Source organism: Colletotrichum godetiae (assembly GCF_030913485.1).
Source record: "Colletotrichum godetiae strain CBS 193.32 chromosome Unknown BDP55scaffold_61, whole genome shotgun sequence".
Taxonomy (NCBI): Eukaryota; Fungi; Ascomycota; class Sordariomycetes; order Glomerellales; family Glomerellaceae; genus Colletotrichum; species Colletotrichum godetiae.
This window is the reverse complement of record NW_026851309.1, coordinates 140,098-155,028: the sequence shown is the minus strand read 5'-3', so window position 1 is coordinate 155,028 and position 14,931 is coordinate 140,098. Positions and strand designations below refer to the sequence as shown.

The 14,931-nt window shown below is 53.5% G+C and overlaps 6 protein-coding genes across 6 annotated transcripts; 3 read left to right on the top strand and 3 right to left on the bottom strand.

Moving 5' to 3' along the window:
* The first annotated feature begins 2,860 nt into the window (after nt 1-2,860).
* On the top strand, nt 2,861-3,466 carry BDP55DRAFT_679896 (uncharacterized protein). Its single transcript, XM_060576082.1, has one exon. It carries the CDS (start codon nt 2,945-2,947, stop codon nt 3,440-3,442), a length of 498 nt encoding a protein of 165 aa, XP_060424152.1. The 5' UTR covers nt 2,861-2,944; the 3' UTR covers nt 3,443-3,466.
* A 114-nt stretch (nt 3,467-3,580) lies between these two features.
* On the bottom strand, nt 3,581-5,696 carry BDP55DRAFT_359827 (kinase-like domain-containing protein). Its single transcript, XM_060567031.1, has 2 exons — nt 4,634-5,696; nt 3,581-4,565 (listed from the first exon to the last, which is right to left on the bottom strand). The coding sequence occupies exons 1-2, from the start codon at nt 5,248-5,250 to the stop codon at nt 3,719-3,721; spliced, it is 1,464 nt and encodes a 487-aa protein (XP_060424151.1). The 5' UTR covers nt 5,251-5,696; the 3' UTR covers nt 3,581-3,718.
* BDP55DRAFT_359875 (S-adenosyl-L-methionine-dependent methyltransferase) lies at nt 5,512-7,791 on the top strand. The gene is made up of 4 exons (XM_060567032.1): nt 5,512-6,136; nt 6,197-6,466; nt 6,528-6,732; nt 6,795-7,791. Exons 1-4 carry the CDS (start codon nt 5,951-5,953, stop codon nt 7,664-7,666), a joined length of 1,533 nt encoding a protein of 510 aa, XP_060424150.1. The 5' UTR covers nt 5,512-5,950; the 3' UTR covers nt 7,667-7,791.
* A 124-nt stretch (nt 7,792-7,915) lies between these two features.
* On the bottom strand, nt 7,916-9,911 carry BDP55DRAFT_563237 (lung seven transmembrane receptor-domain-containing protein; the record flags this gene model as incomplete). The annotated part of the gene is made up of 7 exons (XM_060570216.1): nt 7,916-8,577; nt 8,641-8,883; nt 8,933-9,007; nt 9,059-9,422; nt 9,491-9,657; nt 9,725-9,758; nt 9,840-9,911. 7 exons carry the CDS (start codon nt 9,909-9,911, stop codon nt 7,916-7,918), a joined length of 1,617 nt encoding a protein of 538 aa, XP_060424149.1.
* Nucleotides 9,912-10,811: 900 nt separating this feature from the next.
* BDP55DRAFT_697719 (cyclophilin type peptidyl-prolyl cis-trans isomerase/CLD) lies at nt 10,812-12,518 on the top strand (the record flags this gene model as incomplete). The annotated part of the gene is made up of 1 exon (XM_060577708.1): nt 10,812-12,518. One exon carries the CDS (start codon nt 10,812-10,814, stop codon nt 12,516-12,518), a length of 1,707 nt encoding a protein of 568 aa, XP_060424148.1.
* A 93-nt stretch (nt 12,519-12,611) lies between these two features.
* On the bottom strand, nt 12,612-14,931 carry BDP55DRAFT_359674 (uncharacterized protein). Its single transcript, XM_060567030.1, has 2 exons — nt 14,779-14,931; nt 12,612-14,610 (listed from the first exon to the last, which is right to left on the bottom strand). Exons 1-2 carry the CDS (start codon nt 14,836-14,838, stop codon nt 12,706-12,708), a joined length of 1,965 nt encoding a protein of 654 aa, XP_060424147.1. The 5' UTR covers nt 14,839-14,931; the 3' UTR covers nt 12,612-12,705.

Here is a 14,931-nt window from a genome sequence, read left to right as displayed (position 1 = left end):
AGCGGGACGGGAGAAGTTTGCACTTAGTCGGAATGTATGCCACTAATAAGTATTAATGCAGAACTTGCAGGCTCGCTCGGTCGCATGCACGAAAACGGTCCAACAAGGACGAAAGATTGGCACGGCAAATTAACTCTGTGCAGGCATGATGTGTACGCAAAAACCTGCTGAGAATTGATGCAAAGCGGGCCAAGACCCTGCGACTCTGCATCACCGAGGCCAAGTAGCAAACGCTGACGACCTTATTCCAAGTCCTCATTTCTCTGTACTGTCTATCCGTACTGTGTACGGATATGCATAGTCGGTACCTACGGGATGTCGGGCTGAGTGGAGGTAACTCTTAGGTGGTGTTACGAGCCACCAGCATGTTAAGGTCCGAAACTGTGAGAGGCGGAGAGCCTCTCGATGACTCCCTCATGGCCTTGTGTACGTAGCTAGACGGCTTGGCTATGCTTGCGAAAACCCAAGCTGGCTTAAGACAGCCTGCTGGACAACACGACGGAATTTTCTGTTGGTGGCTTTACTACCTACTCGGGTCGGGGGTTGGGGGACCCGTGAGGAGATCCGACGGGATGCTCACCTCACATTGAGGGTGGCGATGCGATGGCTATAGCGGCTTGAAGTCTCGGGCATGTGTTCAGGTAGATGTGCTGTCTGATTATTCAGAAGAAATCATTAATCAGAAGGCGATACCGTAATGGCTACAAATCATCAGGAACGGATGTAAGCGGCTGGCTATCGGTCTCGCCTCAGTCTCATGATTGATTGAAGATGTGGAGGCGCGTGTCCCCGAGTAATTATTTTTAGAGGATGTCAACACGAGGGGGAAGGAATACGATGTGCCGGGTGGATCCCACCTGCTCAACCCGATGCACCAGGTCGCCAGCGGCCAACCTCCAAGTCAGTGACGCTCACGTCCGTTCTTTCCTTTTTATGGTAAGGTACCTCACGCTTAGGTGAGTACTCCGTAGATACCTGGGTACCTTGAAGACAAGGTACCTTGGATAGGTATATGAATCTGTATTGATAGGTATGCACCGATTACCCATAAGCCTTGCATTGATGTATTGTACAACACGGTTCGGACTCTTCCAATTGCCATGCATACAAACCGAGGTCTTCCTGAGTACTTGCCAGTAGGCCTCGCTCTTGAGCTGGAAAGAAAAAAAAAAAAGAAAAAAAAAAGAGGCCGGGACCAACGCTTTGGGTGGCGGGGATGCAAGCCGAGGAAGGCCTACGGCATGTCCATACGTTAGGCGGTAGAACTAAAGATCCTTAGTGCGAGGAGGTAGGTACTGGTACTGCGTAGAAAGAGAGAAAGAGACTGGAAGACGGTTGGAATATGGCGGCTGGGTGAGGTGGCCTAAGAAGTTAGAAGGCCGGGCTGTTTCTGTGCCTGACCATTGTCTATTGTGACTTAGGTTCACAACCCATCCTCTCGTGCCTCTGGATGTATTCCGTATGCAGGTTTATTTTTTTCTGCATTGGATGCCCCGGCCGACAATATTGTTTCCAGTCCTCTGTTTGGCTGGATTCCCTTGCTGACTGGTCCGATGTCCTCTTCTCAGCCCGGGCTGTGCTGTGCCACCCCATCTTTTTCAATGCATTGGTGTGTGGTCTAACAGGCTTCGCCCCTGTTCCCTAGGTACCCTACTGCATCGCGTTGCCCTGCATTCCCATTTTTATTGTTATTTTTTCGTTCATACGGATTACGGCCTTGCCCGTGCCATGATTCCGTCACTACCTTACCTTACCTTAACGCGCCTTAGCCAAACTCGCAACGTTGGGCTACCACCCAAAGGGCCAAACTTCCCCTGGAGCTTCGGAGAGACGCTGGGAAATCCCCCCTTTCACCCCCCCCCGAGAGTCACTTGGACATTCGGGGGATGGGCCTTGGTTGCTGTGGATCCACCAAACCTAATCAATCGGAGCCCCATCCACGTTCCCTCATGTTGAACCCGCCCCGAAATCTCTCCTCCCATTCCAGCGCCTTCTTAGTTAGCCTGCCTGCTGATGCCTCTAGTAGTCTACTTTCTCCCTCTCCTGGTCGACTCCTCTTTCCTCCCAACCTGATGTGATTTGCTTCCCAGCAGCAATTCAAACGCCCTTTCTTCACGTCCGCTTTTTTGCTGTTTAATTCGAAACATCGACACTCGCTTGATTCAACCCGCTCGTTTTATGGTCGTTTATTGAAAGAGGAGGAATTCACAAACCAAACACAAGTCTCCCGAGCTCCCGAATTACTCGAGGTCAACAACCCAACGACAACCCCCGGGTTTTGTTATTGCGAATTTACCGTGCGAAAAAAGGGGTGGCCACGATCCGATACCATCTCCTCAACCACGACAAATCAATACCGAATATCGAAAGGCATCAAGGACGCCCTTCTCGACTGACTGCACTCGCTTGTTGACCTATTGTGGTTAATTTTGAAGGCCTCGACGACGTCCTCCCGCTAGGAACCTCGTCTTCATCTTCTGTACTCCCTCGCAAATTTCACCAAGAATCTACTTCCTCCCACATCAAAATGAAGGCCGTTCAGTCTCTCGCTCTCGGCCTTGCCGTCTTTACTCCTCTGGCCTCCGCCTGGCCCAAGTGGCTTCCAGATGTCGATGCCCTGGTTGTGCGGCAAAATGATGAATCCTCAACTGGTATGTCGTGCTACGTTTCCCCGGGACCCTCCCGTCGTCACGTTGTGTTCGTGAACCTCTATGGCTAACTCTACTCAGCAGCCGCCGCAACCCAGACCGCAACTGCTAAGACTGCGGCCACAGCATCGGCATCAGGAACGGCACAGGAAACGAACACTGGCGGTGCGAAGACCACCAACCTCAACACCGCAAAGCTTCCTACAGGCACTGAGACGGGCACTGGCACCAAGACCGGCACCAGCAAGTCCAAGTCGACCTCTTTCGATGACACAGACCCGGCTGGTGGCATTACCATGATCACGCCAGCGGCCACGGCCCAGTCGATCAACCTCTACAAAATCGGAGACTTCGTCACCTGGGGATGGAACTACACAGACCTTCAGGCCTCTCCTACAGCCATTGATGTTCTTGTTTCGTGCTCTTCCATGGCCCAGACCTGGACATTGACACAGAACATGACCTTTGCTCAGCCCGCCTCCTTTACCTGGGATTCGAGCGTGCAGGCGACCGACCCCTCAGCGCCGCTGCGAAACGACGAGTACACTCTGGTTATCTTCGACGCGGAATCGAGCATCAGTGCTACCGCTCAGCCTGGCTATCTGGGCGTTTCCAGCAGCTTCAAATTCGGCATGTACAAGGCTCAAGAATACAAGCCCCTGAACGAGTGGAACTGCGCAACGTGCTCTGCTGCGTCTGGTCTCGATAGCAAGGCTCTCGGCATGGCTGTCGGTATGAGCATCGTCACGGTGGCTAGTTTCACATGGTTTGTGGCGGGAGTGGGCATGTTTTAATGACGTGTTCTATAATGACCAAAAAATTTCATCTGTAATATTTGAATATCTAGTTGCTTTGGGGGCCTAACAAGAGCGAGGAACAAGAGTCCAGCGGTAATCATTTACGGTGGTCATTTTATACAACACAAAGGGCGGCGTTTAGTGTCGAAGCATGGTCGGGCAAAATATGACTCCGCATATAGGTAAACTCAGGACGTTTATGAGTGTTATCTTGATATACAGCTTAATTGATGATACTGGCTGATAGCATGGCCGTATGAACTATCAACTCTTCTACACCATCCTAAGTGAGAATCCGCCACCTTTCTCTTCCTTATCTCTGCCCTGGAAGATGCCGCTAAAGTCGACGTCACCTAGGTCTGCCGCATTCTGCCCACGCACGGGAGCATTCGGTTCATGTCTTCGCCTCTTCTCCTGGCCAGCTTTACTGGGGAACGTTGGGAACATACCCTCCTTCTTGGGCTTCGGATCTTCCCTGAAATATTTGTGCTCCAGCATCTCCTTGGCCGACGGCCTCGAATCCGGGTTCAACGAGAGTAGGTCGTTGAGCAACTTACACCCGGCATTCGTCAGCGTCGTAAACCTTGTCCGTATCATGGACCCCGTCGCGTTGGGCGTCTTCGGAAACCGCAATGACCGCGCGTTGGGCAGGCTCCGGAACGAGGGCCACGTCTCCTGCGTCGGCACGCCGCAGAGCTCAAAGATCTTGGTCACCTGGTCGACCTCGTTGGTGCCCTGCAGCAGCGGCTCCCGTGTCAGGAGCTCGCCAAAGATGCAGCCCACGCTCCACATGTCGACGGCTTTACCGTAGCACTTGGCGCCGAGGAGCAGCTCGGGCGAGCGGTACCACAGCGTCACGACGAGCTGGGTCAGCTTCGGGCTTAGGTCGCCGACATACCGCGCCATGCCAAAGTCTGCAATCTTGAGCTGGCCGCGGTTGTTGAGTAGGAGGTTCGAGGTTTTGAGGTCGCGGTGGAGGATCCAGTTGTCGTGCAGGTAGGCAATGCCGGCGGTGAGTTGGCGGAGGAGGGTTTTGACTTCGGAGAGGAGGAAGGGTTCGGGCATATCTTCTAGGATGCTCTTAAGGTCGTGTTCGACGAATTCTAGTACTAGAAAGATGCTGCGGCTTCGTTGTTAGTAATGCCATAACCAAGAAAGCGAGGCTTGTAAATAAGATGGTCCACGTACTTTTCAATCTTTGAAGTGTCATCTCCTACCACAACCTCCTCGAGATTGACGATATTGCGATGGCTGCAATCTCGCAGGATCTGAATCTCCCGCAACCCCGTCACCGGCAGCCCATTGCGATCACTCGGTTCAATCTTCAACCTCTTGAGCGCAACGACCTTGCCGCTAGAAGCTTCCTTGGCCCGTGACACCCAGCCGTATGTACCCTCCTCGATATCGTTGAGCTTGTCGTAGTTCTCCACGCTCCGGCACTTGCCCCAGTGGCCGACGGGGAAGCGCATGAGCTTCGCCGCGCCCTCTTTGGCATCTGGCGGTGCAGCACCACCATCGCCGTTGGCTGCTGTCCTGTCTTCCGCGTCGGGCGTGAACTTGCGCCGTTTCGCTGGCCGTGCGCTGTGACTGTCGTCGTCGTCGTCGCCGTCGTTGTTCTCGGTGCCATTGCTGCTCCTCGCCGCCCTCGCCGCCCTCGGCTGCTGCGCCATTCGCTCCGCCTCGGCTGCTTTGCGCGCCTTTTCGGCCTTCAGACGCTTCTTCTCCTCCTTTTCTCGCTTCAGTTTTGCTTCCAGGGCTGCGTCCTCCTCGCTGTCTGCCCACCTCGACTTGGCGTTGCTTGCCATAGTCGGCGGCGGCGTGGATTTGATTTGGTCGTAATAGATTGAAAAGCTCCTTTTACTTGAGAAAAATATGTGATGTAGATTGGTCCTGAGTCTTCGTCCTCCAGGGGTTTGTCGGGTGACTTGGGTGTAGCAGTCTTGTTATGGCTTAAAGGTATCCGTATGCAGCCTGGGAGTAGCCCACGAGCTTCCAATCGCACTGCTGTTTAGGTGGTGCAGTGACACAGGGATCAGGCACGGCGAGTCGGCGGCTACCCTGCTCCGACTCTTGTCCCATTCTTTTGTTTTTTCTCGGAGACCCGGCGACGGGAACTCATGCAGGTCAACCAAAGCTTTACCGGAGCATTTAAGATAGTCAGTCCCCTTATCTTATCGTACCCCAAAAGTTCGGCTTGAAGGCAAAGCTCCGGAAGCTTCTCCTGCACCTCGACTTGTCACTGGAGACTCTCACGTCCCGAAGCCGAAAACGAAACGAACGAACGAACGAAGCAAACGAGAAGAGCATCATTCAAGGCCTGCCTGTCTCACATAAAACGAGAATTACTTTTGTCGAATTGTGGTTACACATGCGCATGTGCTACCAAGGACTCGTCTATCTTTCTTGAGGAATCCCGCGATGATCCCGACAACCAGCACATGATTTGAAGTCTGGAATGCTACACGAAATAGAGAAGAAACAGCAAAAAAGTGGAGATAAGCAAAGATGCAGCGACTGTCTCGTCAAAGAGCCTTGCTGGATGGTCTACGGGGCGCTGCCATATCCCGCGCTGCGCAGCGGACCAGCGGGACGCATGCTTCGAGATGCTTCTCAAGCACGGTGTCCAGGCGGGATGGGGAGGAGAGGAAATGGTCTACGCCTTTGGCGAAACAGCTGGCCGAGGCTATCTCGGTATGCGCCCACAATCTCCTGGCTACTCAATTACTGTCTTCTAACGTAATCATACCATAGATGACCGGTCCCATTCCCCTCGCGAGCTACATGCGCATGTGTCTAACCGGCGATATTGACGGATACTATACGGGTCTGGCCGAGGAGAACAGAGACCAGTTCGGCCTAAAGGGAGACTTCGTCACGTCGCCCGAGATATCCCAGATATTTGGCGAGCTGATTGGTATTTGGTTCGTCGCAGAGTGGTTGAGCCAGGGCAAGCCCAGCAAGGGCGTCGAGATCATGGAGGTCGGCCCCGGACGCGGTACGTTGATGGACGACATGCTTCGTGTAAGTAGATTTGGGTCCCTCTGGCAGGGTAACGGTTCGCGGCTAACATACCCACGTGCAGACGATGCAGAATTTCAAGGGTTTTGCGCAAAGTATTGACGCCATCTACATGGTGGAGGCCAGCCCTCAGCTCCGCGAGGCGCAGAAGAACCTCCTTTGCGGCCCCGATGCGCCAATGACAGAATCTAAAGTTGGATATCACAGCGTCTGCAAGCGTACCAACTTGCCCATTGTCTGGACCGAAACCATCAAATCGATTCCTCAAAGTAAGCATGGGGCATCCATGACCTTTTTGGGAGAGTTATCAAGACACTGACACTATTTCCAGGCCCCGAGAAGATGCCCCTGATAGTGGCACACGAGTTCTTCGATGCGCTCCCCATCCACGCCTTCCAAGCTGTCAAAGTTCTCCCTCCCGCACCCAAAGAACCCATACCGGGACAACCCACCCCGAGAACCCCCCCTCGTGAAGCTGAAGGGCCCAAGATCGAATGGCGCGAGATGCTCGTCTCACCGACCCCGCCAGACGCAACCCACGCAACAATGAACATACCGAAATCAGAACAGGGTGACCCGATCCCCGATTTCCAAATGACCCTCGCCACAAGCTCAACCCGCCACTCGCGCTACGTCCCCGAGACCTCATCCCGTTACCGCCGCCTCAAAGCCACCGTCCCGGACGCCGTAGCCGAGATCTGCCCCGACGCCTCCATCTACGCCGCCGACTTTGCCAGCCGCATCGGCGGCTCAAAGCAGCACCCCAAAGCCCGGCCCTCTGGCGCGGCACTGATCCTGGATTACGGCACGTCCGATACCGTCCCCATCAACTCCCTGAGAGGCATCCGCCGCCACCGACGCGTCAGTCCCTTCTCGGAACCGGGCCTCGTTGACCTGAGCGCTGACGTCGACTTCACCGCCATCGCCGAGGCAGCGATGATCGCGAGTGAGGGTGTCGAGGTCCACGGGCCCGTCGATCAGGGCGCATTCCTGGGTCAGATGGGCATCAAAGAGCGTGCCGAGGTCTTGATCAAGCAAGTCAAGGCCAAGGCGGCCACCGATAAGGCGCAGGCCATTGAGGGTGCTTGGAAGCGTCTTGTCGACCGTGGCCCTGGTGGGATGGGTAAGGTATACAAGGCCATGGCCATCTTGCCTGAGAACGATGGAAAGAGGCGTCCCGTCGGCTTTGGCGGCGACGTGTAAGAATTGTCGTGTACTTTTAGGAATGGCTTGTAAGATGATACCAAACGAGAGCAGACTCATGAGCATTATTTGCGATCATGTGATTGACAATGTGGTACCTCCCACCTCTACAAGACAATAAAGTTTCTCTCCCGAATGACGGAAACCGAGTGAACTACGCCAACGCCGCCCTTGAAGTGCATACTTTACACTGCAATTACGCAATTGCTGCTTTTGCCTAATGCCCGGAAACCCAAAAATGCCTACCGTCTATTTCTTGCTTACAAGCTTGGCGTCTTCCTCATCAGAGTCATCATCCGAGAACCTATCGCCATCTTCTCCCACTGCGAAGATGGTCTCTCCATCCAAAGACTCGCGAGGAATGTGTCTTTGTGGCTGGGCTTGGGGCATGCTCGCTGGTGCGGCCGATGAGCCACCGTGGCCAAGAGTGGTTGATGGAGCAGTCGTGTTGTTCTTGCCCAACTGGGCTTCCTCGTCGTCATCGTCCGAATCAATGCCGCCAATATCAGCCATAGTGAACGTGCCATCGTCGTCTTGTGCAATTTCGTCACTCATGGCGAAGCGTCGGTTGTTCGCCGTCGGTCTCCAGACATAGGCAATGAATGCCACGTCGGCGAAGTAGACAAGATTCAGCCATCCATCAAGGATGAACCACCTCGATTTCCAGTGGAAGGGAACGTAGTCGGGGTCGCTGACTGACGCGAAGCTGAAGCTGTTGAAGAAGAAAAAGCCGAAGATGACGAAAATGCTGATGAGGATACACCACCATAGCTTCTTGTACATGGCTTCCTTTGCATGCTGCTTGCGCTCACGCAGATCCTTGAGCGTGAAGTTCAGGGAATTCAGTGTCCAGATGTAGAATCCGGTAAGTGTACCTGCAAGGGGGAGGACGATGAGAAGTACAAAAGGCCCTATGATATGTTAGTCCGCAATATTCCGAATCATTTTGGAGTATGTAGACTATGACGGCTTACCAGCAGCGTCTGGGGTAATCAACAAGCTGGTGATCGCATACACGAGCCCGAAGAGGAAATGGGCAATCGCAAGCCAGCGCACCCAGATCATGGTTCGCCCAAGCGTGTGTTTTACTACACCGTAGCCCATGCAGACAATGAGCAATAGGAAGAAAGAGAAGGAGTTGCGAGCGGCGTTCAAGATGGCTACTATTACCAGCAGCACCTTGGAGCCAATGTTTGCACCATTTCGGTTGAGGTAGTCTGTTTGGGGTCAGTTTACTTTCTTGCAACCGAGGAAAGGGAGTCTCACCATAGAAGCCCCATGTCAAGAGCATCTCCACAACTAGGAAGATGACGATGGCCGTAATGTAGTTCTGGACCGGTACTGTGATTGTCAATTAGACGGGTAACAATCGCACTGCGCTTTCCGACTTACGAATATCATGGCGGTGCTGATAGTACAAAAAGCCCCAGAATACGGCAACTAAAGCATAGAGGATGGTGATTCCTCCGTAAAAAGGCAGCTTCGGAATTTGAGTCGCGGGCAGCTCGCCGTAGGCATTGCGGAACTCCACAACAGCAGTGAACTCGCCCGCAGTGAACTTGTCGGTTAGGACGCAGTAATAGCCCGTCTTCTTGATCATGTATTTGGTGCTCTGGGGCTCCTTGAGGTGAATGGCTTTCGTTTCGATAATGTTCTTCGACTTGGTTGTGGCTTCCTTATCGATGATGAACTTGCCAATGTCCGTCTCGTTGCAGTAGTTCTTCTTGACGAATGCCTCCTGGCAAATACCAATTTTCTGTTTGAAATGGAGTGTCAGTCACCCGTTATAGTTATTCTCGAGCCTGTCCTCCGGGGGCATCTTACATTCTCTGCATCAGGGGTCTCGCGAACGCCGATCAAGTCCTCATCTTTCCACTCGAAGATGACCAAGCTCACGGTAGGGTCCTGGTCAGCTGCCGCTTCCTTCGGGATAAACATGACGTTGATGTAAGGGTCGACAGGTCCGCCCCAAGCGCTGCGACTGTACATGCCTGCGTTGAGCCTTTGTCAGCATCGTATCGAATAGAACATCTAGCTCTCAGTCACTGTCGGGATTACCTGAGCATCTTTGTCTGTTTTCGTCCGTTTGGTCCTGGGCGAGCGGAGTCACATTAGCTTCCAATTGCACTACAGTAGGTATATCGCAATCGTTGCTTTTGGATAGGAGTCTTACCATCTTCACCTCTAGAGCGTTAGCCGCCCAGAGGGACATGCCCAGGACGGAGGCATAGAGCCAGGCCTTCATCTTGAGGACAGCTACCGTAGGTAGGAAGACTGCGACGAATAGTAGGTATTTAAGGTTTGGTAGACTAGAAGTCGGGAGGAGGTGATCGCTTCGTGATGCTCGCCTAAGGTGTCAAGCTCCAACCAGCTCTATCTACGACGATGTTGCTAAGACGATGATCGCGTATAGCATGCCGAACCGAGAGAGGGCATACGACTTGGGTACCGTTGGAAAAATGGCGCTGGCAGATCGTGGAGATTAGCAAATCCGGCCAATTCGGATACGTTGCACGGAGACAGTGTCGAAGGGAGCTTGTAGCAGATGGAAGTCTGTCAGTGCCAGGCTGGCAGACAGGAAACGGACCTTGCGCGAAACTTGCAGCGTGAGGGAGGTGCGTGCCAAGCTCCGAGGTACGTACGCCTACCGCTAGAACTTCCAATACTTGGAGAGTTTCATTGGCCAGTACATCTAGGAACCCTGCGCTATTAGATTCTACGCTGAGCTACTCGTTGAAACGTAGGTACCTTTTTCGGGCGTTTAGAGGTAGTTATCCCTAATGCCAGGTAGCTTAGGTACCCGAAGGTAAGGGAGCCTACCCGTAAGGTAGGGAGGACAGGTTGCCTCAGCCCCATAGAAGGTGCAACCCCGTCACGCCCGTGTCGCCGCACGGCAGCCACCCCGCTGGGGCCGATGGCGGGAACCACCGTGCCAGGGCGTCGCTAGTCGTCGCTCCTGCACGATCACTGGTGAAGATTCCTGTCGCGTTTCCACGACTCAGATTCGCTCGATTTTGGCTTCCGCGATTATTGTATGGCGAGGCTTCGACGACACACGCACCTCTTCCACATCGCGACTTCGCCATCATAAGTCTGTCAGCCTCGTCCAACTCTGCCTACTACCCAACACCCTTTGACGGAAATAATGGGCAAGAACACGGACAAACTCTACATCACCCATTCCGAGTGGTCATCGTCGGATGCCTACTCTGCCAGCGCCGGCGCCAATGTCAATGCGCGGTCACGAGGCACCTTTCGCAAGTTGCCCTTCAACTTTTGCGCCGCAAGCCTCCAGCCCTTCAAGAATCCGGTCTGCACCAAGGATGGAACCATCTTCGACGTCGAAATCATCAGCTCATGGCTGGACAAACACGACACAAACCCCGTCAATGGCGAAGCATTGAACGCCAAAGATCTGATCAAGCTCAACTTTTCAAGAAACGCCGAGACCGACTCCAGGAGCGCAGGCTTAAGCGATGGCCAAGGCGATCTGATCGATCCTGTCACCTTCAAGGTCTTCACTGACAACACCCACATTGTTGCGATTCGACACGGAACCTATGCAAACGTCTTCGCCTGGGAGACCGTCGAGCGAATGAATATCAAGGCAAAGAACTGGCAGGATCTCGTTGACGATGAAAAGTTCACAAGAGCAGATATCATTACCTTGCAGGACCCCCAGAACGCAGCCAGCAGAGACTTGAGTCAGTTCAAGTACCTCAAGGATGGTGAGGATGCTCTCCTAAGCAAGGAGCAAGAAGAGGAGCGGAAGAATGGTAACGTCAACATTGATGCGCTCGGCAGGATCGGTGACAGAGTTCTACGAGCAAAGGAGGCTGTCGAGAAAGCGCGGAAGGAACGCGATGGAGGCGACGTCAATCGCTCTTCTGGTGCCGTTGTGAAGGCGGTGTCGGCAGCGCAAAGGAAGTCCATGGTCATGGAGAAGAAGATCCCATCAAATGCTGCGGTCTACACCAATGGCAGAGCCGCCGCCAGTTTCACCAGCACAGGCCTCACGCCCGAGACAAGTGGCGAGCGGGCACTCTTGACTGACGAAGAGTACATGCTCAAGCCGAAACGGGTCAAGATCAAAGGATATGTTCGTATAGAGACAAACTTGGGCGACCTCAACATCGAACTGTATCCCGAATACGCACCTCGCGCGGTATGGAACTTTACGAGGCTAGCCCAGAAGGGCTACTATAAGGGTGTCACCTTCCACCGAAACATTAAGAACTTCATGCTCCAAGGAGGCGATCCTTCGGGAACAGGCAAGGGCGGCACTAGCATCTGGGGAAAGAACTTTGAAGACGAGTTCGATGGACCTTTGACGCATGATGCCCGCGGCATCCTCAGTATGGCAAACAAAGGCAAGAATACCAACTCTAGCCAATTCTTTGTCATCTATCGGCCAACGAAGCACCTGGACAACAAGCATACTGTATTTGGCAAGGTTGTTGGCGGACTCGACGTGCTTTCCAAGATGGAAGACGTTCCCACCGACGGGTCCGACAGACCCCTCAACAAGATTGTTATGAAAGACGTGGTGGTTTATCTGGATCCGTTCCAAGAGTTCCTCAAAGAAAAGAGCGAGACCGATAATCTGGAAAAGAAGAGGCAGGCAATAGCCTTGAGTGGAGGCACGGAAGACGACAAGACAACGTGGACGGGCAAGCGAATCCGAGCCGACGGTACTGTGGACAACGGGAGTGCCGGTGCTGGGGTGGGCAAGTATCTGAAGTCGCAGGGCTCTACTGCCACAGATACGGGGGCGACTGACCTGGATACTTGGGAAGAGCCGGCTAAGAAGAAGTTCAAAAGTGGCGGATTCGGCAATTTCGATAACTGGTGAGTTATCGTGGCCGAGTTGACGCTGATATAGTTTGAAGGCTACGGGACGAAGAAAAGACATGATACCCCTTTTGACCATATTACTGCGCATTCAAGGCTACCCGGATTATCTGCGCACCATCTATGTATATGTCTATTGATACAAAGGCAGCAAGCGATTCGTCCACGCCTCACTTAGCTCTCCAGCTCTACACGATCAAGTCTGACGGTATATGTGTCTGTGGCATTCGGTTCCAGGATACATCAGACCACGGTATATACACCTCCTTGTCCCGAACCATGAGTGCCACTCCATGAGCTTGCATCAACCCCGACTCTTCGAGTATTGCTTTCAATCGATCAACGACAAAATCTTTGACCACTTGCGTGCAACATGATGACACGCCAACCAAGTACAACGGCCACACGATTGTATTACTCGCGGAGGCGAGAGTCATGAACCGCTCGGCATCGTTACTGCGGCCCTTTGCGTAGGTTGGGTCTTGCAAAGTTGGGCCATTGAAAACCCTCGGGCTAGGCGGTGACTCGGCCACGGACGACGGCGAAGACGACGATGCAGAAATTGAAGGAGACCGCACAATTCGAGACGGTGACCTCGTTGCTGGAACAATGGCTGACGTTGAGCCGCCGCCTCCAAACATGGCGTCTCTGAAGTTGACGACGCCGAAATGTTGAGGAATACTCGCCAACACTGTTTCGCAAAGCTTCTCCAACAATTCGACAGACTTTGCCAGCTGCAATTTTGCTTCGTACGGCCAAAGCATGATGTTTTGACCATGGAAGCATTTGAAGAGCTCTCCAAGGATGGTCTCATGTACCATCATTCTTATCGATCGGACGCCGTTCCAGGTTGCAGCTAGTCCTAGCGTGGCATATACATCACAGCGGTGGCCATCGAATACGGCGGGGTGTGCAGTCGTAATCCTCACGGATCTGTACCTCCATGATTCAGGCAAATCGGCAACGACTTCCGCGAAGTCTTGATCGACGTTGGACAGTTGATTGATGATATCAGCCGTCTGATTAAGTTTCCCGCTGTTGATTTCGTACCGCAACTGCATGACCTTGTATATAGGGCCGGATAATCGCCAGCCAGGATCAGTTCCGCCCGAAAGCATACCCAGCTGGTTCCGGAGGTCGATTAGAGACTGCGGCATGGGCATGTCTCTCTGCATACAGTTGATGAGGACGATCTGCGTCAGCATCATGAACATCCGTGCTCCTGCTCTGGTTCTGAACTGGCCGAGGCCTCGCATCTTGGCCAGAGCGGAGGCACCGTTGAGATGGTTTTGCCATGCTCTCACTGTCTGGTTCGTACGACCGCTTAACATTTCGTAGGTGCCCAAGACGAGGATGGACAACATGGTTGTGTCCTTGACTGCTTCAACCGGATCCCTCAGAGCATCGTTTGTCATTTTTAGAGCGGCACCGTAGCTCCGACGGGACCAGTCCATCATTTCAGCACACATTGTCAAGTGTGAAAGGCCGGCCAAGCCGACAGCGGCAACACTTGCCATCACGCCGTCCGCTTGTCGACTGGGCAGCATGCTGGCGGGACGCCAGACATCAAAGATGAAGTCATAGTTCTGATGGCAGGCATTCTCGTCCATGGAGACATAGCGAGAAAAGAAGAAGGCTGTGCCACGTTCCTGGTATGAGGGCGACAGAAAGTACAAAGGCCTTGCCTGCGGAGTCGTCGACCAGGGCCCGTCCTCTGGAGAAGATGGCAAAAGGCCGTCTTCGTCGTCATCGCTATCGGAGGAGGAGGAAGACCATTGAATCTGACGTGGCCGATGCCTGATGGTCATCATTGTGGTATCCATGGGACGAGGTGGATATTGGCGCCGAACGCCGGTCTTCACAGCCGTTCCAGGACTCGGGTCGGAGCTCTCGGGGTCGGTGCTGGCTACAACATTTTCGGAAGACGATCCGGCACTCGAGGCCTGTGCATTCTTTAAGCGGCCCCTTGCCTTCGTTTTGGCGGCTTTCTTGATGACGTGGGAACTCTCATCTCGAAACATGAGGTCGACGAGGTTTCGGTAGCCAGGACATTGCTGCTGTCGCTTCTCACACTGGCCACAGCCGGGCTCTTTCTGATCACACTATTGGCGGCTTCATTAGCCTAAAGTCAGAGGACTCTCCCGCCGTTCGAGAGTATGTTGCCTACTCGCGGCCAAACGAGAGCCTTTGGGCCAGCAACAGCGAGGGCAGACCTGGCTGCACGAGTTGGGGAATATCTACACCAAGGATAGGGAACTTACCCTGATCTTACGCTCACGACAATTGGAACAGCCTTTCGACGGCTTACCGCAGTATACCATGCTGGAGACACGGGTATCTCGCCCAGAGCAGCCGTGAGGACGAGAAGAAAAAGACCAACAACAAGAAAAAAGCCACGATGCGAAGTTGAGAAG